The 27,513-nt window shown below is 43.4% G+C and overlaps 1 protein-coding gene across 8 annotated transcripts in view; it reads right to left on the bottom strand.

The window, feature by feature from the left end:
- The window catches only part of unc93b1 (unc-93 homolog B1, TLR signaling regulator), a 50,108-nt gene that overhangs the window by 14,445 nt on the left and 8,150 nt on the right, over window positions 1-27,513 (bottom strand). For all 8 annotated transcript variants that reach the window (XM_061908923.1, XM_061908941.1, XM_061908967.1 and 5 more), the window contains 6 exons: window positions 21,785-21,889; window positions 21,574-21,715; window positions 21,358-21,511; window positions 21,131-21,292; window positions 11,499-11,628; window positions 9,608-9,701 (listed from right to left, as the gene is read on the bottom strand). In XM_061908923.1, the coding sequence (XP_061764907.1) occupies window positions 9,608-9,701; window positions 11,499-11,628; window positions 21,131-21,292; window positions 21,358-21,511; window positions 21,574-21,715; window positions 21,785-21,889 (787 nt within the window). The remainder of the gene's footprint in view (window positions 1-9,607; window positions 9,702-11,498; window positions 11,629-21,130; window positions 21,293-21,357; window positions 21,512-21,573; window positions 21,716-21,784; window positions 21,890-27,513) is intronic.

The following is a 27,513-nucleotide window of genomic DNA, read 5'->3' as shown; positions in this document are numbered from 1 at the left end:
GGGTATGTTACAAAATGCCAACTGCAATACAATTATGCATAATGCATGGTAATTAAATGACATCTGTAAAAACAAACACCTAAAGCAGGTGTGTCCAAATGACAGCCCAGTGTGGCCCGCAAAACCTCTCAACTTTATTAAGAAGTCAGTCCACCCTAATATTGAATATCTGACAGTTTAATTGCTAAAACATTGCCGCCATCTCGTGGACATCAGGAAAAATTAGGTCAATGACCTTGTATGAAACTTTAATGTTCACAGCACAGCAGTTTCTTGTATAATCTAATCCACACAGGACCCAGGAAGAAATAGTTTTAATCATGAAAAAATGCAAATCTAAGAATTCAACTGATTATAATGGAATTGATATGGAAACGATAAAAAGGGTTATTGAAGAGATCTCAGGACCAGTTATGTATATTAGTAACTAGAGATGTCCGATAATGGCTTTTTTGCAGATATCCAATATTGTCCAACTCTTATTTACCGATTTCGATATCAACCGATACCGATATATACAGTTGTGGAATTAACACATTATTATGCTTAATTTTGTTGTGATGCCCCGCTGGATGTATTAAACCAGGGGTAGGGAACCTATGGCTCTAGAGCCAGATATGGCTCTTTTGATGACTGCATCTGCCTCCCGGATAAATCTGAACTAACACTGCTTAACACAGTAAGTAATGACTAATTCCACATGTAATCAACGTGTTAAAAATAACATTCAAAATATTAAACATGCTCATGCATTTGAATCCATACATCTTTTTTCTACCGCACTTTATTTACTATTTATTTTTTTTAGGGCTTGCCCTCCTGGGGGTTTTTCCGAACACTAACCACAGACATGAAAGCCTGTTTCAGGGCTACGATATTTTTTTATTTTTCAGTAAGTCTCTCAGTTGCTTTCCAGCAATTGTCTTTTTCTCTTTTGTTCTCGCTCGCACTCTGCCTCCAGCTCCAACCCTGTCTCTCCTCCTGGCTGCTGCTTATAACAGAGCGACAGGTGATTAGATAACGAGGCCCAGGTGGGTTGTCTACGCACCTGTCGCTGATTTCGAGGCTGGTCCTGGCACACCCCGCTTCGCTGCAGGCCCACAGGCCACGGCCCCTCCACAGTTAGCTTCAGAATATCAATATTATTACAAAGAATAAGAGACCTATTATACTCCAGTAATGTTGGTCTTACTTAAAAATGCACGCGTTTAGGTGTGTTCAGTGTTGAAAAAAAAATGATATGGCTCTTACGGAAATACATTTTAAAATATTCGGATTCTTGGCTCTCTCAGCCAAAAAGGTTCCCGACCCCTGTATTAAACAGTGTATCAAGGTTTTCCAAAATAAATCAACTCAAGTTATGGAAAAAAAATGCCAACATGGCACTGCCATATTTATTATTGAAGTCACAAAGTGCATTTTTTTTTTAACATGCCTCAAAACAGCAGCTTGGAATTTGGGACATGCTCTCTCTGAGAGAGCATTAAGAGGTTGAGGTGGGGGGGATTGGAGGGTGTGGGAGTTTTATATATATATATATATATACATATAGAAATATATATATATATATATATATATATATATACACATATACAATGGGGCAAAAAAGTATTTAGTCAGAGGTCTGTAGTTTTCATCATAGGTACACTTCAGCTGTGAGAGACAGAATGTGAAAAACATTCCTAGAATTCACATTGTAGGAATTTTAAAGAATTTACTTGTAGTGTATGGTGGAAAATAAGTATTTGGTCACTTCACACAAGGGATATCTCTGGTTCTCACTGACCTGTAACTTCTTCTTTAAGAAGCTCTTCTGTCCTCCACTCGTTACCTGTATTAATGGAACCTGTTTGAACTTGTTATCTGTATAAAAGACACCTGTCCACAGCCTCAAACAGTCAGACTCAAAACTCCACTATGGCCAAGACCAAAGACCTGTCGAAGGACACCAGAAAAATAATTGTAGACCTGCACTAGACTGGGAAGAGTGAATCTACAACGGGCAAGCAGCTTGGTGTGAAAAAATCAACTGTGCGAGCAATTATCAGAAAATGGAAGACATACAAGACCACTGATAATCTCCCTCGATCTGGGGCTCCACGCAAGATCTTATCCCGTGGGGTCAAAATGATCATGAGAACGGTGAGCAAAAATCCCAGAACCACATGGGGGAACCTGGCGAATGACCTGCAGAGAGCTGGGACCAAAGTAACATAGGTTACCGTCAGTAGCACACTACGCCGACAGGAAATCAAATCCTGCAGTGCCAGACGTGTCCCCCTGCTGAAGCCAGTGCATGTACAGGCTCGTCTGAAATTTTGCCAGAGAGCACATGGGAGAAGTCATGTGGTCAGATAAACCAAAATATAACTTTTTGGTATAAACTCAACTTGTCGTGTTTGGAGGAAGAAGAATACTGAGTTGCATCCCAAGAACACCATACCTACTGTGAAGCATGGGGGTGGAAACATCAGGCTTTGGGGCTATTTTTCTGCTAAGGGGACAGGACGATTAATCCGTGTTAAGGAAAGAATGAATGGGGCCATGTATCGTGAGATTTTGAGCCAAAAACCTCCTTCGATCAGTGAGAACTTTGAATGGTTGACCAAATACTTATTTTCCGCCGTAATTTACAAATAAATTCTTTAAAATTCCTACAAGGTGAATTCCTGGATTTTTTTTCACATTCTGTCTCTCACATTTTAAGTGTACCTATGATGAAAATTACGGACTTCTGTCAACTAAATACTTTTTTGCCCCACTATATATATATATATATATATATATATATATATATATACACATACATATATGTATAGGCTATATATAAATACATTTATAGATATATAGATATACATACATACGTACATATATACATAAGCATACATACATATTTATATATTCATACATACATATATATATATACATACATACATATGTATGCATACATACATATATATACATACATACATACGTAAGTATACATACATACATATGTATGCATATATACACATATATATATATATACATATCTACATATATATATATATATATATATATATATATATATATATATATATATATATATATATATATATATATATATCCATCCATCCATCCATCATCTTCCGCTTATCCGAGGTCGGGTCGCGGGGGCAACAGCCTAAGCAGGGAAACCCAGACTTCCCTCTCCCCAGCCACTTCGTCTAGCTCTTCCCGGGGGATCCCGAGGCGTTCCCAGGCCAGCCGGGAGACATAGTCTTCCCAACGTGTCCTGGGTCTTCCCCGCGGCCTCCTACCGATTGAATGTGCCCTAAACACCTCCCTAGACCAGATGCCCGAACCACCTCATCTGGCTCCTCTCGATGTGAAGGAGCAGCGGCTTTACTTTGAGGTCCTCCCGGGTGGCGGAGTTTCTCACCCTATCTCTAAGGGAGAACCCCGCCAGACGGCAGAGGAAACTCATTTCGGCCGCTTGTACCCGTGATCTTATCCTTTCGGTCATGAGCCAAAGCTCATGACCATAGGTGAGGATGGGAACGTAGATCGACCGGTAAATTGAGAGCTTTGCCTTCCGGCTCAGCTCCTTCTTCACCACAACGGATCGGTACAACGTCCGCATTACTGAAGACGCCGCACAGATCCGCCTGTTGATCTCACAATCCACTCTTCCCTCACTCGTGAACAAGACTCCTAGGTACTTGAACTCCTCCACTTGGGGCAGGGTCTCCTCCCCAACCCGGAGATGGCATTCCACCCTTTTCCGGGCGAGAACCATGGACTCGGACTTCGAGGTGCTGATTCTCATTCCGGTCGCTTTACACTCGGCTGCGAACCGATCTAGCGAGAGCTGAAGATCCCGGTCAGATGAAGCCATCAGGACCATATCATCTGCAAAAAGCAGAGACCTAATCCTGCGGTTACCAAACCGGAACCTCTCAACGCCTTGACTGCGCCTAGAAATTCTGTCCATAAAAGTTAGGAAAAGAATCGGTGACAAAGGACAGCCTTGGCGGAGTCCAACCCTCACTGGAAATGTGTTCGACTTACTGCCGGCAATGCGGACCAAGCTCTGGCACTGATCGTACAGGGAGCGGACCGCCACAATAAGACCGTCCGATACACCATACTCTCTGAGCACTCCCCACAGGACTTCCCGAGGGACACGGTCGAATGCCTTCTCCAAGTCCACAAAGCACATGTAGACTGGTTGGGCAAACTCCCATGCACCCTCAAGAACCCTGCCGAGAGTATAGAGCTGGTCCACAGTTCCACGACCAGGACGAAAACCACACTGTTCCTCCTGAATCCGAGGTTCGACTATCCGGCGTAGCCTCCTCTCCAGTACCCCTGAATAAACCTTACCGGGAAGGCTGAGGAGTGTGATCCCACAATAGTTGGAACACACCCTCCGGTCCCCCTTCTTAAAGAGAAGAACCACCACCCCGGTCTGCCAATCCAGAGGTACCGCCCCCGATGTCCACGCAATGCTGCAAAGTCTTGTCAACCAAGACAGCCCCACAGCATCCAGAGCCTTAAGGAACTCCGGGCGGGTCTCGTCCACCCCTGGGGCCTTGCCACCGAAGAGCTTTTTAACTACCTCAGCGACCTCAGCCCCAGAAATAGGAGAGTCCACCACAGACTCCCCAGGCACTGCTTCCTAATAGGAAGACGTGTTGGTGGGATTGAGGAGGTCTTCGAAGTATTCCTTCCACCTATCCACAACATCCGCAGTTGAGGTCAGCAGAACACCATCCGCACCATACACGGTGTTGATAGTGCACTGCTTCCCCTTCCTGAGGCGGCGGATGGTGGTCCAGAATCGCTTCGAAGCCGTCCGGAAGTCGTTTTCCATGGCTTCCCCGAACTCCTCCCATGTCCGAGTTTTTGCCTCCGCGACCGCTGAAGCTGCACACAGCTTGGCCTGTCGGTACCTGTCCACTGCCTCCAGAGTCCTATGAGCCAAAAGGACCCGATAGGACTCCTTCTTCAGCTTGACGGCATCCCTCACCGCTGGTGTCCACCAAGGGGTTTTAGGATTCCCGCCCTGACAGGCACCAACTACCTTGCGGCCACAGCTCCGATCTGCCGCCTCGACAATAGAGGTGCGGAACATGATCCACTCGGACTCAATGTCCAGCACCTCCCTTGTGACATGTTCAAAGTTCTTCCGGAGGTGGGAATTGAAACTTTGTCTGACAGGAGACTCTGCCAGACGTTCCCAGCAGACCCTCACAATGCGTTTGGGCCTCCCAGGTCTGTCCGGCATCCTCCCCACCCATCGCAGCCAACTCACCACCAGGTGGTGATCGGCAGAAAGCTCCGCCCCTCTCTTCACCCGAGTGTCCAAAACATAAGGCCGCAAATCCGATGACACAACTACAAAGTCGATCATGGAACTGCGGCCTAGGGTGTCCTGGTGCCAAGTGCACATATGGACACCCTTATGTTTGAACATGGTGTTTGTTATGGACAAACTGTGATGAGCACAAAAGTCCAATAACAAAACACCACTCGGGTTCAGATCCGGGCGGCCATTCTTCCCAGTCACGCCTCTCCAGGTTTCACTGTCGTTGCCAACGTGAGCGTTGAAGTCTCCCAGTAGGACAAGGGAATCACCCGGGGGAGCACTTTCCAGTACTCCCTCGAGTGTTCCCAAAAAGGGTGGGTACTCTGAATTGCCGTTTGGTGGGTAAGCACAAACAACAGTCAGGACCCGTCCCCCCACCCGAAGGCGGAGGGAGGCTACCCTTTCGTCCACTGGGTTGAACTCCAACGTGCAGGCTTTAAGCCGGGGGGCAACCAGAATTGCCACCCCAGCCCATCGCCTCTCACTGCCGGCAACGCTAGAGTGGAAGAGGGTCCAATCCCTTTCAAGAGAAGTGGTTCCAGAGCCCTTGCTGTGCGTCGAAGTGAGTCCGACTATATCCGGCCGGAATTTCTCGACTTCGCGCACTAGCTCAGGCTCTTTCCCCCCCAGTGACGTGATGTTCCACGTCCCAAGAGCTAGCTTCTGTAGCCGAGGATCGGACCGCCAAGTGCCCTGCCTTCGGCTTCCGCCCAGCTCACATTGCACCCGACTTCTATGGCCCCTGCTATGGGTGGTGAGTCCATTGGAGGGGTGACCCACGTTGCCTCTTCGGGCTGTGCCCAGCCGGGCACAGCCATCGTGCCCCACCTCCGGGCCTGGCTCCAGAGGGGGGCCCCGGTGACCCGCGTCCGGGCGAGGGAAATCTGGGTCTATGCTTTTTCTTCTTCATAAAGGTCTTCGAGCTGCTCTTTGTCTGATCCCTCACCTAGAACCTGTTTACCTTGGGAGACCCTACCAGTGGGCTTTATGCCCCCGGACAACATACCTCCTAGGATCATTGGGACACGCAAACTCCTCTACCACGATAAGGTTGCAGCTCAGAGAGGAGATATATATATATATACATACATATATATACATACATATATATATATATACATATATATATACACATATATATACATATATACATATATATATATATATATATATATATGTATATATACATATATATATATATATATATACATATATATACCTATAACTATATATACATATACATACAGTATATATACATACATACATATATATATATATATACATATATATACATATACATACAGTATATATATAGGGGACGGCGTGGCGCAGTGGGGAGAGTGGCCGTGCGCAACCCGAGGGTCCCTGGTTCAAATCCCACCTAGTACCAACCTCGTCACGTCTGTTGTGTCCTGAGCAAGACACTTCACCCTTGCTCCTGATGGGTGCTGGTTGGCGCCTTGCATGGCAGCTCCCTCCATCAGTGTGTGTGAATGGGTAAATGTGGAAGTAATGTCAAAGCGCTTTGAGTACCTTTGAGTACAGCCCATTTATCATTTATTTATATATACATACATACATACATATATATATACATATATATACATATACATACAGTATATATACATACATACATACATACATACATACATATATATATATATATATATATATATATATATATATATATATTTATATATATTCTTCTACATACTTCCCTGGTGGAATCAAAAACAAGTTTCGCCAAAGGCCAAAGGGCGCTCGCCCTTCAGCCATCTAGCAGGGTAGGAAGAGCTCAACATCCTTGGCCGGACGTCTTCCTGGGAGAAGGATAACTCTGACTACAAACCTAGTTATGTAATACCCGTAGATTTGGTGTTTACACTGCACCAATAGGCGGATAAGCTGAACAAACCAGCAAACGACCAGGGCGGAGGAGATCTATACATACGATAGACTCAACGACCATGTGTAAAGGAGTAAACCTTCCAAAATTAGGAGTGGAGCCCCGAAGGCGGATTAGTGCCTTGCAAACACTGTTTCGGCAGCTCCTACAGCCAAGCTGATGCCAAACGTCATGCTCAGCATTCCTTTGGATTTTATCAGCAAGGCCGAGAGGGGGATCCTGACGACTGGGCCACCCAGGATCTCCATATGTAATGCCAAGGCTTACACTCCAGCTTCACTTTAACCAAGTGTGGAAACAACACGGATTCTGACAGTTACGGGTTATAAGCCCCCATCCATTTGGCGTAGGAAATGGGCGCCACGGGGCAGTTTTGACGGTGGAAGAGATCATCGTGTCTTATTGGTCGACTACCGTCCGCCTTAAGCCAGGCAGCCCCTGGTCAAAAAGGTGTCGTCCCGCCAACATTTGCCTGCTTCAGTGGGTGCTTGGAGCTCAGTGTACTGCAACGGCATGAAAAGCGGACGGTTAATTTTATGTACCAGACAAACAAAACAAGAAAAGAAAGAAGACTCCAGCTCTTCGATTAGCAAGCTGGAATGTGCGAACAATGTGCACAAGAATCTCTGATGACCTTTGTGAAGTGGACGACGCCAGAAAGACGGCCATCATAGATAAGGAGCTTGCCAGGCTTGATGTCAAAATAGCTGCTCTTCAAGAAACTATATATATGTATATATTTGGCCCCAGTACAATTTTTTTTTAGCCCAAACGGCCCCCAAGTCAAAAAGTTTGGACAACCCTGACCTAAGGTACGACCATTTACTGCTAAAATAGATACAGCCTGGAAGGTTGAAGTCAAAGAGCAATTCGGAGCCACTATACCCTCCTGAGAACCAGTGTCCACTGCAGAGGACATTGGTGATTTTTTTTTCTCCAAAATGTGCATTTCTGACAAAAAAGAAATAGACTGAAAAATGAATGTCCACAAAGGTGTTTTGCACAACTTGGCTGTGTCAGAAATGTGTCAGAAAAGTTCCAGGTGTGACACTTGTGCTCAACCCATAAACCGAATAAAATGACAAACAGAAACTGAATTATTGACATCATTGCACAAGTTTTTGTACTTTAAGTGAAACAACGTGGTCGCATGGTAATGCGTGGGTCGTTCTCCCAAGATGCAGCAGGAAACTCTGGAGGCAAGGTGCAGGTGAGACAATGATTTATTGTTTATGAAACATGCAAAACTACAGAAAGACCAGTGCGCCGATCGCACGGGAAGATAAGCTAAGGAAACAGCTAGCGTGAAAGCTTACCATAAAACCAGGCAAACAAAAAGCAAATCATATCTCTGGAATCGTAGGACTAGACGTCGTAACTGTTGCGTGGAAGCAAATAAAACACCCAGACAGTGTGTGGTGAAAGACAGGAATATGTAGTTCTCTGATTAGCGCCCAGGAGCAGGTGAGCGTCCCGAACACTAATCAGAAGCAGCTGAAACTAATCAGCAACAATGGAAACCATAACACGAAGCCAGGGTTGCTGAAAACACAACTGAGGTAGTCAAACTAACAGAACCAATCATGATCCGTGCAACGGATCATAACATGAAGTACTCTTATATTAAGTGTTATTGTATCAAAATTATTTGCAAACTGTCAATCTGTCAATCTGTGCGCGTGTAATCCAATTTGCTTGCGTTTGTACTAATTTGTGTGTCTGTATATCAATCCGAGTGTGTGTTTTAGATTCAAGTATTATTGTTTTAAATGGTTTGTCTGTCCCTAATCAGAAAGAACCCTCCTTAGGCTGTCACTTGCACCTCACTTTTGCGACACTTCTGCCGTGTAAGATTTGAGCAGATTCATGAGCGTGTAATATAACGTATGCGCGCGTGTGACTCAATCTTCGCATGTGCCGACATTTTTAACCAACCGCGGAAGACACCGCACAATTTAAACCAATCAGTAACAACATACAGCTGAGGTGTGTGAAAGAGAGATGCCAAGACCCGCCTTATGTTGTTTCCCATTGGTTTAAATTGCGTAGTGTCTTCCGTGGCGGGTTAAATGTAGGCAGAGTGGATCGATGGCTTGGTCTGGGATTAGTTATTTCGATTCGTCTGTCCAGCGATTTGAACGTGTAAAAATAGTTGTCTGTCTGTAACACACGTACGTGGATTTTATATACATACTCAGATTGATATACAGACACAAATTAGTCCACATTGGATGACAGGCACACAGATTGAGATACATGTTTGCAAATTATTTTGCACGATAATATTTTCATATTTTTAGTACATTTTATACAGGCTTTATCTGTTACAGTTCTTGAGTGAGGGACTTTACCACATTCATGGACGTTGCTTAGAACGTGACCTTTATCTTGTAGATTGCCGTTGAGGATGAAACACATGGGGAACTCTGCAAACACGAAGCTAAGCTGGTGAGAAAGACAACAATGGATCAGGTTGTTATTTGTACTTAAGGTCAAACCAGACATTTTAAAATTTCGTGCAGGCGCAATTGAGTTCTTCTACAAACCCCGTTTCCATATGAGTTGGGAAATTGTGTTAGATGTAAATATAAACGGAATACAATGATTTGCAAATGTGTAAGATTTGTCAATTTTTTTCCGGATTTCCATTTCTTTGGAGGCCAAAATGGTCATTCCTGTGGATTGTGTAAATCAGAGGAGACTTTTTAACAACAGACAATTAGAATGTTTACTGCATATTTTCTGATGGATCTACTCTCTATTTTATGCTGCAGGTAACAGCTGCAGCATAATATGGCCCAATATTAATACTGTAATATTGTACATGGTAATTTGGATTTGTTATTTGTTGTATTTATTATATAAAAATATAATTTAATAATATATCAGTATATATTATATACTGTATATATAGTATGTAAATATGTTATATTTTATATTGCTACAATGGTACATTTTTAGTCTACGTTTTACTTTTTTTTTTTTTGCCCTCTTTTTGTGCCCTTGTGTGCATTATCCTTTCCATCCGTTGTAACTGAGCTACTATGTGGAACAATATCCCATGTCCTGTGAATGTGCTCATGCTGTGGCAAAAACTCAAAAAGGAATATAAATGGGGAGATGCAAATTTTCTGCAAAAGTGGATGGCTGAGGAACTTTTTAAAACCTGGCTCAATCTTGTTGACGATAAACTCGAAGAGGCCTTCTGTAGCATGTGTAAAAAGAATTGGCACAATGCTCAAAGCGGTCAAATTGTGAAGATTGTATGGCATAGCGATGCCGGATTTGTTCCTCCAGGGATGCGTCGGGCAAGAACACAGCTTGAGGTAAGAAATACGTATTAATTTAACTCAAAACAGGCTAAGAACAAAAACACTGGTGCTAACAGAAAAGCAAACAAAAGCGCGAGCAGAGAAAGCTAGGAAAGCGAACGGAAACACAAATACTTGGCACGAAGGCACAAAAAGGGAAAACAAAACGATTAGCATGAAAGCTGGGAATGAAATAAACCGCAGCGCGAGAGCTCGCGAGTAATAGTATGAAACACAAGACATCAACTGTTGCATTAGAGCAAATTAGAGTCCGAGGATGAATGACGAAAAGGGGCGAGCTTAAATAAGGGAGGTGATAACGAGAAACAGGTGTGCGTAGAAAGCAAGGGGCAGGTGAACTAATAAGCTACCATGGTGACAGAATAAACAGAAAATAAGGAAGTCCAAACAACAGAATGTGATACAGAAAGGTACTAATACAAACATTGGCAGACTATAATACACAGATGGAACAAAACAAGAAATATGGTAGGATCCGGATATCGGATCACAACAGGAATCACACATCACAAGAGTAAAGGCGGCTGCAGATGCTTATTTCCTCTGCAGGAGGACGTAGGCACTAAATTTGTTTTAAATTGCATTAAAAAAATTAAAAATATCAACTTAGATTTGCTGATACAGGCAGAAACCCAGTAATAGCATCAATATTTGAACTTGTATTAAAAAAAATGTTTGATTGGATTTTTACAATATATCAATGGCCAATAAAAGCCATTAGTGTCCAAAATGTGTTTTTAGCACACCAGTGATCTACGTGGACTCGACTGGAAGGTCATGTAAAACAGAGTACAGATTTGTAGAGTACTTCTCAACTCACCTGGTACGAATAATATCATGACTTTCAAAACATTTTAAAACAACGTGATCTAAAGCACTTTAACTTTCATTTGTGGTTGGATGGACTCACATGGAAGATGGCGCTGAAGATGGATTGGAAGATGATGATGTATTTGTGGCACGCTCCTTTCGGAATCTTTTTCTGCTCTTGCACATGCTCTTCCTTGTAGTTGACATACTCGTAGTACTGCTGTGCCATTCTGTTGTGTGACAGCACAATATATGTACCACAACTTTCAGGTATAAGCTTTAAACTCCGTAGTTCATACACAATACATCTTCACACAGTTTTACTGCAAAAAAACCCCTGACAAAATATATGATAAAAAGACTATGGTAGGAAGAAAATACTAAAACCCAGTGAAATTATCAATCCATGCAGATAGGTAATTTTACCTGATAGGACATCAGAATTTAAGATTTGTACATCGAGAAATAAGGAGGACTTTTAAGATATATATATATAAATGTGTATTCTATTCTGCAAACAAGCATTATTCAACTTCTTAAAATACTTTAAACAACATTTTCTTAGTGGGGAAAAAAATATCTTATTTGAATAGTTATTTTCTTGATTTTAACATTTTTAAACTACAAACCCTGTTTCCATATGAGTTGGGGAATTGTGTTAGAATACAATGATTTGCAAATCATTGTGTAGAAGTACAGTAGAAGTAGAGAGATGTCTGTAGATAGTGCATGTTGCTTTCTGCTTGCTACTCTCTGTTTACAGCTACCGCCGCCAGCTAGCCCCCCTCGGGGTGTGAAAAGAGGAGCCGAGTACGTAAGTCTCCTACTGCTGGTACAAAGCCTCTCCACCACCAAGACTCTTTAAGTGCCTCCTCGTGGCCACACACGGGTAAGGGTCTTTGCAGACCCTGAACTAAACTGAAAGGGATCTCGGAGCAGCAGTGGGCCCCAGAGATGTGGCGTATAGGCCCACCATTGTGTGGAACACACCCTGACGCTCGTCAACCCTGCCCCAACTATGGGTAAATAGCCCCATTGCCTTGTGGGTCAGCTTATTTAGGCAAAGGCTAAGGGAGCAAACCCTAACAGAAAAGCAATGTGCTGGTGGTGTGCAACAGGCCGGCCTTGAAAGCTTAAGGACCGGGTCCTTAAGCTTTCAAGGCCAGCCTGTTCTGCAGTCATGGTGGGGGACTGGTCCTCATGGGCTCACCCATGCCACCGGGTTTACCTTATTGTGGTGAAGATAGTGCTACTGGAGAAAGCGCACCTCCTTTGACACTTATATATCTCCTTGCGTAGGTACCCACTTCTGACCATGGTGAACAGTACCTGGACTTACATCTGGTTGAAGTCTGACGACGATAGGGTTTCTGGCGACGGGAGCAGGTTTGAATGGACTGGAATCTCTTAGCTAGAACCCTGCATGGCAGCAGCACAGGGTATAGGTCGTTAACAGCTCGGTTGAGTGGAAGCTGTTTTCGGCAGACCCCTGTGTGTTTGAGCAACCTTATCTAGGGACGGCACTGCTCACCTCAACTGAGGACGGGCCTAGAAAAGGTGGCCTAAAAATTGCGCACTCAATCTCGCCTGGATAGGATACCGCACCTATCGGGCCATTCCATATACCCGCGGTCGAAGTAAAAATAAAAATAGAAAAGCATGCAACTTGAAACTGGCAACATGGAATGTAAGGACTCTCCTGGACTCGTACGGCAGACCTGACAGACCTCACAGGATAACTGCCTTGGTTGCTGCAGAGCTGAATCGCTACAACATTGACATTGCAGCTCTGAGTGAGACCAGGATCCTGGATGAAGGCTCTCTAACTGAGGAAGGTATGGGCTACACATTCTTCTGGAAAGGCTACCCCTCAGGAGGACAACATCTGCATGGTGTAGGACTGGCCATCAAAAACACCCTGCTGACAAGACTCACTGAAACACCTGTCGGCATTAGTGAGAGACTAATGACCCCCCGTGTCCCCCTGGTCAGGAATCGCTACGCCACACTTTTCAGTGCCTATGCACCGACGCTGCCATCTGAGAGTGAGGTCAAGGGTTCCTTTTACCAGTCATTTGATTAAGCTCTCTGCCGGATCCCCAAGAATGACAAGATTTTCTTGCTTGGGGATTTTTTGCCCGAGTGTGACAGAACAGCAGGATATGGAGTGGAGTACCTGGCAGACATGGAGTTTGTCAGGTCAACTCAAATGGGATGAGATTGCTTACTCTCTGCTCAGAGCATAATCTAACCATAACCAACACCATCTTCCAGCAGAAGGCTAAATATAAAACTTCCTGGATGCACCCTCATTTTAAACATTGGCACCTCATAGGCGTAGTGAAAGCAAAGATGTCCTCATCACCCGTGCCATGAGAGGTGCCGAGTGCTGGACAGATCATCATCTGATTATGGCCAATGTCCAGATGCAAGTGCGCCCCTCCTTGAGACGGCAAAGACCCAAAAGGAATTAGCTAGACTGCGCCCACCTGGAAAACCCTGACCCAAGAAATGACTTTCGCCCCTCCCTGGCTGAAAAACTTGGGGAGGTGGAGTCTTCCTTGAACTCTTCTGAGAACTCTATTGACCAGAACTGGAACTCTATCAGATCGGCTATCTATGAGGCATCAGCCCAAACAATCGGCTTCAGGAGCAAGAACCACCAAGACTGGTTTGATGAAAATTCGGACACCATCCATGTCCTGTCGAAGGATATGCACAGAGCACACAGGGCAACCCTAGAGAACCCTTCATCCAGTAGCGCCAGGCAGAAATGGCAGAGAGCTCGAGGAGAAGTGCAAAAGGCTGTTAGAAGGATGCAGAATGAGTGGTGGAGAAAAAAGGCACATGAGATCCAAACCTTTGCCGATAAAAATGACATGCACAACTTCTACAACGCTGTCAAGAAGACCTACGGCCCAACAAACCGCTGCATCATTCCCCCGAAAACAGCAGACGGCCTGTGTACCTTTAAGGACAAACCTAGCATCCTGCTGAGATGGGCGGAACACCTTTGCACCCTGTTGAATCAGGAATCTGATGCAGACCCCACTGTTCTGGATGAACTGCCTGCATTTCCCGTCATGCACAATCTGGACGAGCCCCCAACCTTCCTGGAGGTCCGATCAGCTACCCGCTCCCTCAAAAACAACAAATCCCCCGGTAATGATTCCATCCCGGCTGAACTACTGAAGCAAGGAGGATACTTCTGCACAAGAGCATTGCACCGGCACATCACAAAGGTCTGGGCTGAAGAGAATGTCCCACAACAATGGAGAGACGCCAATGTTGTCACTATCTACAAGAAAAAGGGTGACAAGGCTGTCTGTGGCAACAGTAGGGGCATTTATTTCACTCCTTGCTGTTGCCGGTAAAGTTCTGGCAAAAGTGATGCTCCAGAGGCTGATTAATAACATCACTGAGTCAATTCTGCTTGAATCACAGTGCGGGTTTAGAAAGAGTGGGAGCACAGTGGACATGATTTTCACAGCTAGACAGCTGCAGGAAAAATGTAGGGAACAACATCAGGACCTATTCATGGCCTTTGTCGACCTCTCTAAAGCCTTCGACACTGTTCAGAGAGAACTTTTATGGGAAGTCCTCCTCAAGTGTGGCTGTCCCATTAAGTGTGTTAACATCCTCCGTCAGTTTCATGATGGAATGACTGCTCGAGTGACCATAGGAGGTCAAGAGTCTGCCCCCTTCCCTGTACATACAGGAGTAAGGCAGGGGTGTGTACTAGCACCAGTGCTTTTCAACATCTTCTTGCCATGTGTTACCAAGCTTCTCCACAAGGAGATCGAGGACAGCAGCGGTGTGACAGTGGACTTTCGTCGAGATGGCAACCTCTTTAATATCAGGAGGCTTCAGGCTACCACCAAACTGCAGAGGGAGAGAATTGTTGAGTTGCAGTACGCAGATGACTGTGTTCTTGTATCTCACAGCCCACAAGACCTCCAGTCGGTTCTTGCTGCTGCGGTGAGAGCGTATAGCAGGATGGGACTGACCGTCAACACCAGCAAGACGGAAGTAGTCTGCCAGTGAAGCTTCAACAAGCCATCTACATCTCCTGTCTTCACTGTTTCTGGAGAACAAATAACAATCGTTCCATCCTTCAGATACCTGGCAGCAGGCAGCAGGCAGCGGCAGCTTTTGGGAGACTCAGGCGTTGGGTCTTCCAAAACAAGAACCTTTATCTCCACACAAACCCATCTGCCTCACTACCCTCTACAGCTGTGAAGCCTGGGTAACCTACATCCGCCACATCAAGGTCCTAGAGCAGTTCCACATACGTTGCCTACAGCGCATCCTGAGGATTACATGGTGTGATTGTGTGCCTCATTCTGAAATACTCTCTAAAACCAACTGCAGGAGTATTGAGGCCATGATCACCCTGCACCAACTACGATGGTTGGGCCACGTAGTAAGGATGTCCTCAGACCGCCTGCCTCGCAAAGTGCTTTACGGCCAGCTACACCATGGTCGTCGCTCTGCTGGAGGGCAGAAAAAACGATATAAAGACCAGCTGAAGACTGCACTAAGGAAGTGTAAAGTCAGACCTGAGGCAATGGAGGGTGTGGCTGCTGATCATAACACGTGACGTCAGCTGTGCCAGGATGGCACCCGCCTGCTGGAGGAGGATAGGACAGCCAGGAGACAGGAGAAAAGACTCAGGAGGAATACACCTACAGTTGCCGTTTACATGCCCTACCTGCAGTAGGATTTGTGTATCCACGATAGGGCTATCCAGCCACCAACGAACTCACCGATAGAAGTGTATGTCGTCATCGGACTCGATGGACAACCATAAGCAAGTAAGCAAGTAAGCAAGTGTGTGTGTGTTCTGGCAATGCTTACTCATTGGGGACGTCGCTCTGTTTACAGAGTCACTTTAGGGGACCTTTGATGTTATAGGGACAAAAAAAACAGGTCCCCTAAAGCAGTGGTCCCCAACCACCGGGTACCGAGCCGCAGCTCGATTGGTACCAGGCCGCAAAATAATTTTTTATAATTTTTTTATTTTTTTATTAAATCAACATAAAATACACAAAATACACTTACAATTAGTGCACCTACCAAAAAATACACTTACAATTAGTGCGCAAACCCAAAAAACCTCCCTTTTTCATAAAAAAAAAAATTAAATAAAACCCCCCCCTTTCTGTAGCTGGTCTGCAGCTACAAAAAGGTTGGAGACCATTGCCCTAAAGGAAAACCTTTTTAAATAATAGTCAATCCATTCTGAAGATGCCCAAGTGATTTTTAAGCCCCCTAATCAGGCTGCAGGTGGTCCTACATTAATTACTTTAACAATTAACACCTGGCGTGCCACACAGAGGCAGCATGAGTGCAGTACAGGAAGGAGCTCTGCATTTCGGACGTTCAGACACGGAAGCAAGTCGTTTAACCTAAAAGGTAAGAACATTTTTCTTAAAAATTGAGTTTATTGAATATATTTGTAGAAGATTAATGTGTTTATGACCAAGTTAAGCCAAAAAATTTGCAGCAAAGTGAACTTTTTCCAACGGGTGAATTTAATTAAGAACATGAACCTTGCTCAAAAAAAAAGCGTATGAATCACTTAGTGTTTTTAATTTTTTGGCATTTGGACTGATTTAATGTCAAAGTACATTGGTTGTCTTAAGGACTTTTAAGAAGTTATATGTATAGTTATGATGGACATGGAAGATTAAAGGGGAAAATTATCACAATTTCTGAAGGGTTAAAACCAATAAAAATCAGTTCCCAGTGGCTTATTTTATTTTTTGAAGTTTTTCTCAAAATTTTACCCATCACGCATTATCCCGAAAAACGGCTTCAAAGTGCCTGATTTTCACCATCGGATTTCAGCGGCGTAAGCGACTCAACAGATTACGCATGTATAGAATATGATGGTTGGAGTGTGGAGGAAGGTAGCGAAAATGAAATTGAAGAAGAAACTGAAGCTATTGAGCTATATCGCTTTGAACTGTATACAAGCGAAACCGACGAAAACGACGCGACAGACAGCGACACGGGAGGAAGCGAGGACGAATTTGGCGATCGCCGTCTAACCAATGATTGGTATGTGTTTATTTGGCATTAAATGTGGGTGGAGGGAAGGATGTAATAATGATGCAAATAATGATGTACATACAGCTAGCCTAAATAGCATGTTAGCATCGATTAACTCGCACTCATGCCGTGACCAAATATGTCTGATTAGCACACTCTACATAAGTCAATAACATCAACAAAACTCACCTTTGTGCATTCATGCACAACGTTATAAGGTTGGTGGACAAAATGAAATGGCAAAAGAAGTGGCATAAATCACGTCTTAGCCAAGACATCCAGGGGGTTTACCTCGCTCGTCTGCGGGAACAGACTGCCGTCATTGCTTGCCGTGCTCCCAAGGTCTGTCGTCCCTGAATAGCTCACACACTCCGGCAGATTCAGTGGTGGTCTATTTTCCAATATTGCAGATTTCTTTGACTTTATCGTTGGAAATGCATCTGCTTTGAGTGTCGCAGGATATCCACACATTCTTGCCATCTCTGTCGTAGCATAGCTATCGTCGGTAAAGTGTGCGGAACAAGCGAGGGACTTTCGCATCTTTTGGCCACTGGTGCAACTTGAATCCCTCTCTGTTCGTGTTGTTACACCCTCCGACAACACACCGACGGGGCATGATGTCTCCAAGGTACGGGAAAATAGTCGAAAAAACGGAAAATAACAGAGCTGATTTGACTTGGTGCGTGTAATGAGATTGAGAAAATGGCGGATTGCTTCATGTTGTGACGTCACGGGTGAAAGGTCATCGCTCCGACAGGCTATCAGTTGAAAGGTGTTTAAATCGCCAAATTCACCCTTTCAGAGTTCGGAAATCGGTTAAAAAAAACATATGGTCTTTTTTTCTGCAACATCAAGGTATATATTGAAGCTTACATAGGTCTGGTGATAATGTTCCCCTTTAAGGACATTTTAAAAACCTGACATTTGTTTTGTTTCATACAATTTAGATGAAAGACATATGTATAGTAGAACACATGGACTTGGACATAAACAGCATAACACCTGATGCCACTGGGACACAGGAATACTGCTCAAGTCAGGAAACGATTAACAATGTAGTTGTTCGCCCTCCCATTACAAAACATGGAGAAAGAGTTTACAACAAAAGACATTATTGGTTGTATTGCAGTAAGTCTTATGCGAAGCTGGCACGACATCTAAAAAGTGCACACAAAAACAAATTGGAAGTAGCCCTCATAAAACACATTAATGTTTTGCGCCTCCAAACAGATTTTTTTATTTTATTTTTTTTGCTCCAATATGGCTCTTTCAACATTTTGGGTTGCCGGCCCCTGATCTAAGCTATATAGGCCCACTGAGTAATCAGATCGTACGGACTCCGTTTGCTGCACAGTAACCATATTAGTTTGGTGGCCCACTTCGTTTACTTCCGTTCAAAAGTCATGTGATGGAATACAACCTATTAATTAGATTACACGTTATTAGTAACGTAACAGCGTTATAAAACTCTGTCATTACAATGGCTGCCTTCCATTGTTTTCTGTTTGGCTTGTTTAACTTGATCAAACTTTTGGAAAATTCCACACTATAGAATTAATAAAAGTATGTCATATCTAATTAAATCACAAAAAAAACACTTAAAAGCCACACAAAGTAGCAACACAACTTTAAGCCACAGAGGACATAACGGATACAATGGAAGTGAAAACAGAGCAAATTTTGCAGACGAACCGACTTCCTGAGGCAAAAGGTTGAAAACAGTGTAATGAACATAATATATTTGCCATGTTTGTCCTATTGCGTTTAGCTCACAGCCTTGCTTGTTCCTAGCTTAATTGTATTGTAATACCATTATTTTCTTTACATCGTATTTTTATTGATATTTCAGTTAAAAAAATAAAATAAAGAAAATAAATGATTGAAAACGCGGATTTCACATGCTTTGATTATACTTGCTGTTATTTATTCATTTAAATTATATTTAAAGTTGAGTTTTGATGATATAATAAATATGTATTACTCATCTTGAATTTAATAACGATCCAAAATAATCTCGATTATTTTTTTGGGGCATAATCGTCCAGCTTTAAATACAGCAAAATCGGAAAGTATTCACAGCGCCTCCCTTTTTCCACATTTTGTTATGTTACGGCCTTATTCCGAAATAGAATTAATACATTTTTGTCCTCAAAATTCTACAGACAATAACCCATAATGACAATGTAAAAGTTGTTTTATTTGCATATGTATTTAAAATAAAACATTTTTAAAAAATCAAATACTGATAAGAGTTGACAGTCTTTGCTCAATGTTTCCTTGATGCACGTTTGGCAGCAATTACATTCTCAAGTCTTTTTGAATAAATTGCCAAAGCTTTGTACACCTATCTTTGGGCAGTTTTGTCCATTCCTGTTTGCAGCACCTCTCAAGATCTATCAGGTTAAATGGGAAGTGTTGGTTTTCTTCCTGGATGTCTCTGTATATTTCTGCATTCATCTTCCAGTTTCTGTCACTAAAAACCATCCCCACAGCATGATGCCGCCACCACCATGCTTCAATGTAGGGATGGTATTCGCCTGGTGACGGACAGTACCTAGTTTCCTACAAAAATGATGCCTGGCAGTTTAATCTTTGTCTTGTCAGACTGGAGAATCGTGTTTCTCATGGTCTGGGAGTCGATCAGGAAACTTTTTACTAAGAAATGGCTTCTATCTGGCCACTAAACCATACATGCCCGATTGGTGGATTGCTGCACAGAAGGTTCCCCTCTCCTGCGATGAGGTAGCGATTTGTCCAGGGTATACACTGCCTTCCGCCCGAGTGCAGCTGGGATAGGCTCCAGCAACCCCTGCAGCCTCGAGAGGGACAAGCGGTAGAAAATAGATGGATGGAGGGTTCTCTTTTCACCACAGAGGAATGCTGTATCTCTGACAGAGATACAGACCATCGGGTTCTTGGACTATCCATCCATCCCTTTTTCTACCGCGTCTCCCTTTTGGGGTCCCAGAGGGGTCCTGGAGCCTATCTCAGCTGCATTCAGACTGAAGACAGGATACACCTTGGACAAGTCGCCACCTCATCGCAGGGCCAACACAGATAGACAGACAACATTCACACACTAGGGCCGATTTAGTGTTGCCATTCAACCCCAGGTGCATGTCTTTGGAGGTAGGAGGAAGCCAGAGTACCCGGAGGTGGCCCACACAGTCATGGGGAGAACATGCAAAATCCACACAGAAAGACCAGGGATTGAACCCAGGACCATTGTATTGTGAGGCACATCCACTAACCGCTGTACCACCGTGCTGCCATACGTCCTTGACTAGACTAAGAAAAATGCAGCAAAGTCCAGAGACTTCCTGGATGAAAACTAACGTTTCCCATCAAACCTGTTGAAACTGTCCAAAGATAGTTGTACCAAGTTTGTGGCATCATTTTAAGAAAGACTAATTGCTGCCAAGGGTGCATCAACATAGTATTGAGCAAAAGCTGTAAATAGCTTTTCAGTTTTAATAAATTTGAAACTTTTTTTTTTCAAAGACATTGTGTTTTCAGGGTATTTTATGTAAAATTTTGAGGACACAAATGTTTTAATTTTCCATTTTGGGAAAAGGTGAAAAGTAAAAAAAAGATGAAATGATGCGCTGTCTGTCGTTGTTTTTCAGAGGCTGAAATTTACTGTACATCACGTCCTTAGTCTGGGGTGTCGTTTCTCACCTAGTGATGTAGTTTCCGAGAGAGGCCCACAGCGGCACGATGGCCACACCGATGGCGATGGCAGACGGAACCAACGTGTAGTAACGCTCCCAGTAGTTGGTCGAGACAAAAAACGCATAGATACCCGAAGCCAGGAACATCATCCACTTTGTTCCAAGGAACCTAAGATGAAAGTCGACTCACTCGAGCAAGTGTGTAATGGAAAGGTGAATAGTGTGTGAGTGTACCGGATAAGAATAGGAGTGTAAAGCAGCGCTACTATGGGCGTCACATTGATGCCTTGCAGTATCTTGCGATCAATGTCCTCCAGGCCCAGGTTGCTGTACTTGACTTCACGATAAGTCATATCGTAATGCAGGATCAGTTGCATTTGCAGCAGCCCTGGAGAAAAAATGTCACAGTTCAAAAAGCTGAGTGTGTTTGTCTGACATACAAGTACTCACCCATGTACACGCTGTACACAATCATGGCTCCAACACTTGCTGCAACAACATTTTTGATGATGCCTAATCGCTTCCTCCTATAGTATTTTCTCTCTTCCTCCTCCTCATTGTATTCTGCCTGTGGACCCAGGAACTCCTCCATCTTTGGCAAACCGCAAGCCAATAATAAGATAGAGAAGGCATAATTTTTTCATCAAATTATAAACGTTACCTGGCCCTGCATGTCGTCTACCTGCCCTGCATCTAGCATTTCATTGGGCGGAGCGACAATCGGATTGCCGTTTTTCAACTCTTCATGGATGTACATGTCCGCCATCTGGTGACCAAAAAGTAGAATTACAATGTAAACACATGGAAGAGATCTGGGTGCCCTAAGCCAGTGTTTTTCAACCTTTTTTTTAGCCAAGGCACGTTTTTTTTCATTTAAAAAATACAGAGGCACACTACCAGCAGAAAACGTTAAAAAAATAAAACTCCACCAGGTCGCCGTGCCTTATTTAGAGTTTGTTGGTGTTTTGCTTTAGTTGTTGTTTTGCACTGTTATTTTTGTGGCCCTTCCTGTTTTGTTGGTGTTTTCCTGTAGCAGCTTCACAACTTCCTTTAATTGCTATTGCCCGCACCTGCTTTGTGTTAACAAGCAAGGCTATTTAAGTTGTGAGGATTATATCCTTCTTTGTCGGTACATTGTTGATTTTCATGTCATGTATGAATGTACTTTGTGGACGTTGTCTTTGCTCCCCACGCTGTAAGTCTTTGCTGTCGTCCAGCATTCTGTTTTTGTTTACATTATGGCCAGTTCAGTTTTACTTTCGTTTTGCATTGCATCGCAATGGTTCAGTGACTTTTCCGAGCGGGACTTGCCTTTTGTTCATTTTAGGTTTAAGTGTTACATACCTTTTTACCTGCACACTGTCTACCGCTTTGCTCTGCATATTGGGATCACGACAAACCATCCTCGACGCGTTCTCACTTCTACAAAATAATGAACTACCTGCTGCCAAATACTGATATGGAGTATTACATGGTTACCCTGTCAAGCTCTACACAGCACAGGCACTAGACAACGGCAGATTATTACATTTATTGATTTGCGAAAAATAGTTTTTCAACCAATTAGGTGAAGTTGCATAATTTCCCACGGCACACCAGACAATATCTCACGGCACACTATCAACGGCACAGTGGTTGAAAAACACTGCCCTAAGCCACATTAAATTTAAGGGCCTGTTTGTTGGCTGATTATGTCAGTGTTTGGGGGACCCCTAAAAGCCCCTCACTATAAGCTGTAACCTTTCTATCATAAAATATAATATCAGACCACAGATAAGCATGTAATAGCTTTTGATGGACCAGGACCATGATTTATTACCGAACAAATGTTTTCCACTGAGCACCACACAGTAAGTAATCAAAAAATGTGGTGGCCATTTTGATATTTTGGTCTTTTTCAAAACCAATATAATTTTTCTATTACCTTAAGGCCTCCCCTCAAGTTTGGTAAACTACGAACCCCGTTTCCATATGAGTTGGGAAATTGTGTTAGATGTAAATATAAACGGAATACAATGATTTGCAAATCCTTTTCAATTCATATTCAGTTGAATGCACTACAAAAAAAAATATTTGATGTTCAAACTCATAAACTTAATTTTTTTTTGCAATTAATAATTAACTTGGAATTTCATGGCTGCAACACGTGCCAAAGTAGTTGGGAAAAGGCATGTTCACCACCGTGTTACATCACATTTTCTTTTAACAATACTCAATAAACGTTTGGGAACTAAGGAAACTATTTGTTGAAGCTTTGAAATTGGAATTCTTTACCATTCCTGCTTGATGTACAGCTTAAGTTGTTCAACAGTTTGGGGTTTTGTTTTCGTATTTTATGCTTCATAATGCGCCACACATTTTCGATGGGAGACATGTCTGGATTGCAGGCAGGCCAGGAAAGTACTTGCACTCTTTTACTACGAAGCCATGCTGTTGTAACACGTGGCTTGGCATTGTTTTGCTGAAATAAGCAGGGGCGTCCATGATAACGTTGCTTGGATGACAACATATGTTGCTCCAAAACCTGTATGGACCTTTCAGCATTAATGGTGCCTTCACAGATGTGTAAGTAACCCATGCCTTGGGCACTGATACACCCCCATACCATCACAGATGCTGGTTTTTGAACTTTGCGCCTATAACAATCCGAATGGTTGTTTTCCTCTTTGTTCCGGATGACACCACGTACACAGTTTCCAAATATAACTTGAAATGTGGACTCGTCAGACCACAGAACACTTTTCCACTTTGCATCAGTCCATCTTATATAAGCATGGGCCCAGCGAAGCTGGCGGCGTTCCTTTGTGTTGTTGATAAATGGCTTTCGCTTTGCATAGTGGAGTTTTAACTTGCACTTACAGATGTAGCGACCAAATGTAGTTACTGACAAGGGTTTTATTAAGTGTTCCTGAGCCTATGTGGTGATATCCTTTACACACTGATGTCGTTTTTTGATTCAGTACCGCCTGAGAGATCAAAGGTCCGTAATATCATCGCTTACGTGGAGTGATTTCTCCAGATTCTCTGAACCTTTTAATGATTTTATGGACCGTAGATGGTAAAATCCCTAAATTCCTTGCAAGAGCTCGTTGAGAAATGTTATTTTAAAAATGTTCGACAATTTGCTTGCAAATTGGTGACCCTCGCCCCATCCTTGTTTGTGAATGACTTAGCATTTCATGGAAGCTGTTTTTATACCCAATCATGGCACCCATCTGTTTCCAATTAGCCTGCACACCTGTGGGATGTTCCAAATAAGTGTTTGATGAGCATTCCTCAACTTTATCAGTATTTATTGCCACCTTTCCCAACTTCTTTGTCACGTGTTGCTGGCATCAAATTCTAAAGTTAATGATTATTTAAAAAAAAAAAAGGTTTATCAGTTTTAACATTAAATATGTTGTCTTTGAGGTGGCGACTTGTCCAGGGTGTACCCTGCCTTCCGCCCGATTGTAGCTGAGACAGGCGCCAGCGCCCCCCGCGACCCCGAAAGGGAATAAGCGGTAGAAAAAGGATGGATGGATGTAGCATATTCAACTGAATATGGGTTGAAAATGATTTGCAAATCATGGTATTCCGTTTATATTTACATCTAACACAATTTCCCAACTCATATGGAATATATTTAATATTGTATTTAATGCTATATTTAAAAATAGTGCAGTTCCCCTTTAATAAAAAACCCCGTTTCCATATGAGTTGGGAAATTGTGTTAGATGTAAATATAAACGGAATACAATGATTTAAAAATCATTTTCAACCCATATTCAGTTGAATATGCTAAAAAGACAACATATTTGATGTTCAAACTGATAAACATTTTTTTTGCAAATAATCATTAACTTTAGAATTTGATGCCGGCAACACATGACAAAGAAGTTGAGAAAGATCACAATAAATACTAATAAAGTTGAGGAATGCTCATCAAACACTTACACATCTGTGAAGGCACCATTTTTTTTTGTCCTGTCCAGCTTCTCAGGCAAATCATAGAGTCTCTGTAGATGCCCATATCGGCTTTTCAGACTTACTATACAAAAGAGAATTGTAGAATACTTCTCTTGTTGCCTTATTTGAATTTTGAGGAATGCTCATCAAACACTTATTTGAACATCCCACAGGTGTGCAGGCTAATTGGGAACATGTGGGTGCCATGATTGGGTAAAAAAACAGCTTTCCGAAAAATACTCAGTCTTTCACAAGAAAGGATGGGGTGAGGTACACCCCTTTGTCCACAACTGCGTGGGGAAATAGTCCAACAGTTTAAGAATAACGTTTCTCAAAGTGTAATTGCAAGAAATGTAGGGATTTCAACATCTATGTTCGATAATAACTTTAAAAGGTTCAGATAATCTGGAGAAATCACTCCACGTAAGCGGCATGGCTGGAAACCAACATTGAATGACCGTGACCTTCGATCCCTCAGATGGCACTGTATCAAAAACCGACATCAATCTCTAAAGGATATCACCACATGGGCTCAGGAACACTTCAAAAAACCACTGTCACTAAATACAGTTTGTCGCTACATCTATAAGTGCAAAGCTATACTATGCAAAGTGAAACCACATCCAGAGACGCCGCTGGCTTCCCTGGGCTCGAGATCATCTAAGATGGACTGATGCAAAGTGGAAAAGTGTTCTGTGGTCTGACGAGTCCACATTTCAAATTGTTTTTGAAAATTTTCGACATTGTGTCATCCGGACCAAAGGAGAAGCAAACCATCCAGACTGTTATCGACGCAAAGTTGAAAAGCCAGAATCTGTGATGGTATGGGGGTGCATTAGTGCCCTAGACATGGGTAACTTACACATCTGTGAAAGCAGCATTAATGCTGAAAGGTACATACAGGTTTTGGAACAACATATGCTGCCATCTAAGCGCCGTCTTTTTCATGGACGCCATAGCTTCGTAACAAAAGGAGTACGGGTACTTTCCTGGCCCGCCTGCAGTACAGACCGGTCTCCCATCGAAAATTTGTGGCTCATTATGAAGCGTAAAATACGACAGCGGAGACCCCGGACTGTTGAATGACTGAAGCTTTACATAAAACAAGAATTGGAAAGAATTCCAATTTCAAAGCTTCAACAATTAGTTCCCTCATTTCCCAAACGTTTATTGAGTGTTGTTAAAAGAAAAGGTGATGTAACACAATGGTGAACATGCCTTTTCTAACACAATTTCTCAACTCATATGGAAACGGGGTTTGTATATAAGACTTTGGGGGATTGTCCTGCGAGGAGGCATGACAGGGTGATGAGGATGCCGCCTATTGGGCTTCAGTCCTCCTGTCTGGTCCCCTACTCGTCCATCACTCAAACTTAGCTGCATATTAACTACTTGGGATTTGGGGGGCTCGACTTGGTTGGGACCCACCATTATCTTGATGTCCCCCAATTTTAATTGCATTATTAGTTTCCACAAGCATACATATCTCACTCACGCTACAGTACACACATCAATAGGGACTGGAGGTCCGCTGTAACGGCTGACCTCCTAATTTTAACTACACAGTAAACACTCTGAGGCCCTTGTAAACATGCAAGGGGGGTTTGGGGTTCGGGAGTACGGCGCACCCCTCATTGCCTCCTCGGCCGGCGCGGGTTGCAGAGACTGCAGTCTGGTGGCCTGCCATTCCCGGCCAGAGACCTCGCTGAGGGTGTGAGGCTTTTATTCTTTTTTTAATATCATCCATCCATTTCTACCGCTTATTCCCTTTTGGGGTCGCGGGGGGCGCTGGCGCCTATCTCAGCTATATATTTTTTTTATTATTTTTTGTTTTTTTTGGTGTTATTTTTTTTAAAATGTAATTAGTGTTATGTGTGTGGCGTCAAGCGCGTTTCGCTTCCTGTTGGGTGGGGTTTGTGCCAGTGTGGCCCGACCTTGCGCTGTGGGGTACTGTGTTGGTGACTTGATGCGGTGGCGGCACGGCCCCCTTGTCTGGTCTTGTTTGGGCGGTGGTGTTTTTGTGCGGGTTTGGGTTGAAAGGTGGTGTCTTTTAGTGGGGGAGGTGTTAATGTCTCTTGTTTGCATGTGAGCGTATGGTTTGACTGGCGGGCTGGCGCTGGCTGGTCTCCATGATCCTGTTGCCGTGTGGTTGCCGATCACAGTTTTTTCAATTGCTTTGATTTGATCGAGTGGTGCCGGCTGTCTGGTGGTATTGCAGCTGCTGTTTATGCTGCCGTTTGTTTGTGCTGTGGGCGCATGTGGCTGCTGGGTCCGGTGAAAGGGGGTGGCTGATGTTGTGACTGGCAGCAGTGCGTGCACATGGTGGTTGTCAGGGTTAACGAACTTGCCGGCTTCATATTCGTTTATTGCCGTGTTGGTTGGCTTGTCGAGTGTGGGTCTGGGATGCCCTTGCGCCCTGCCGCGCCGCCCTTCACGCCCGGT

This window comes from Nerophis ophidion, linkage group LG01 (genome assembly GCF_033978795.1).
Source record: "Nerophis ophidion isolate RoL-2023_Sa linkage group LG01, RoL_Noph_v1.0, whole genome shotgun sequence".
In the NCBI taxonomy this organism is placed as follows: Eukaryota; Metazoa; Chordata; class Actinopteri; order Syngnathiformes; family Syngnathidae; genus Nerophis; species Nerophis ophidion.
The sequence above is the reverse complement of the archived record's forward strand: the minus strand, read 5'-3'. Positions and strand labels throughout refer to the sequence as shown.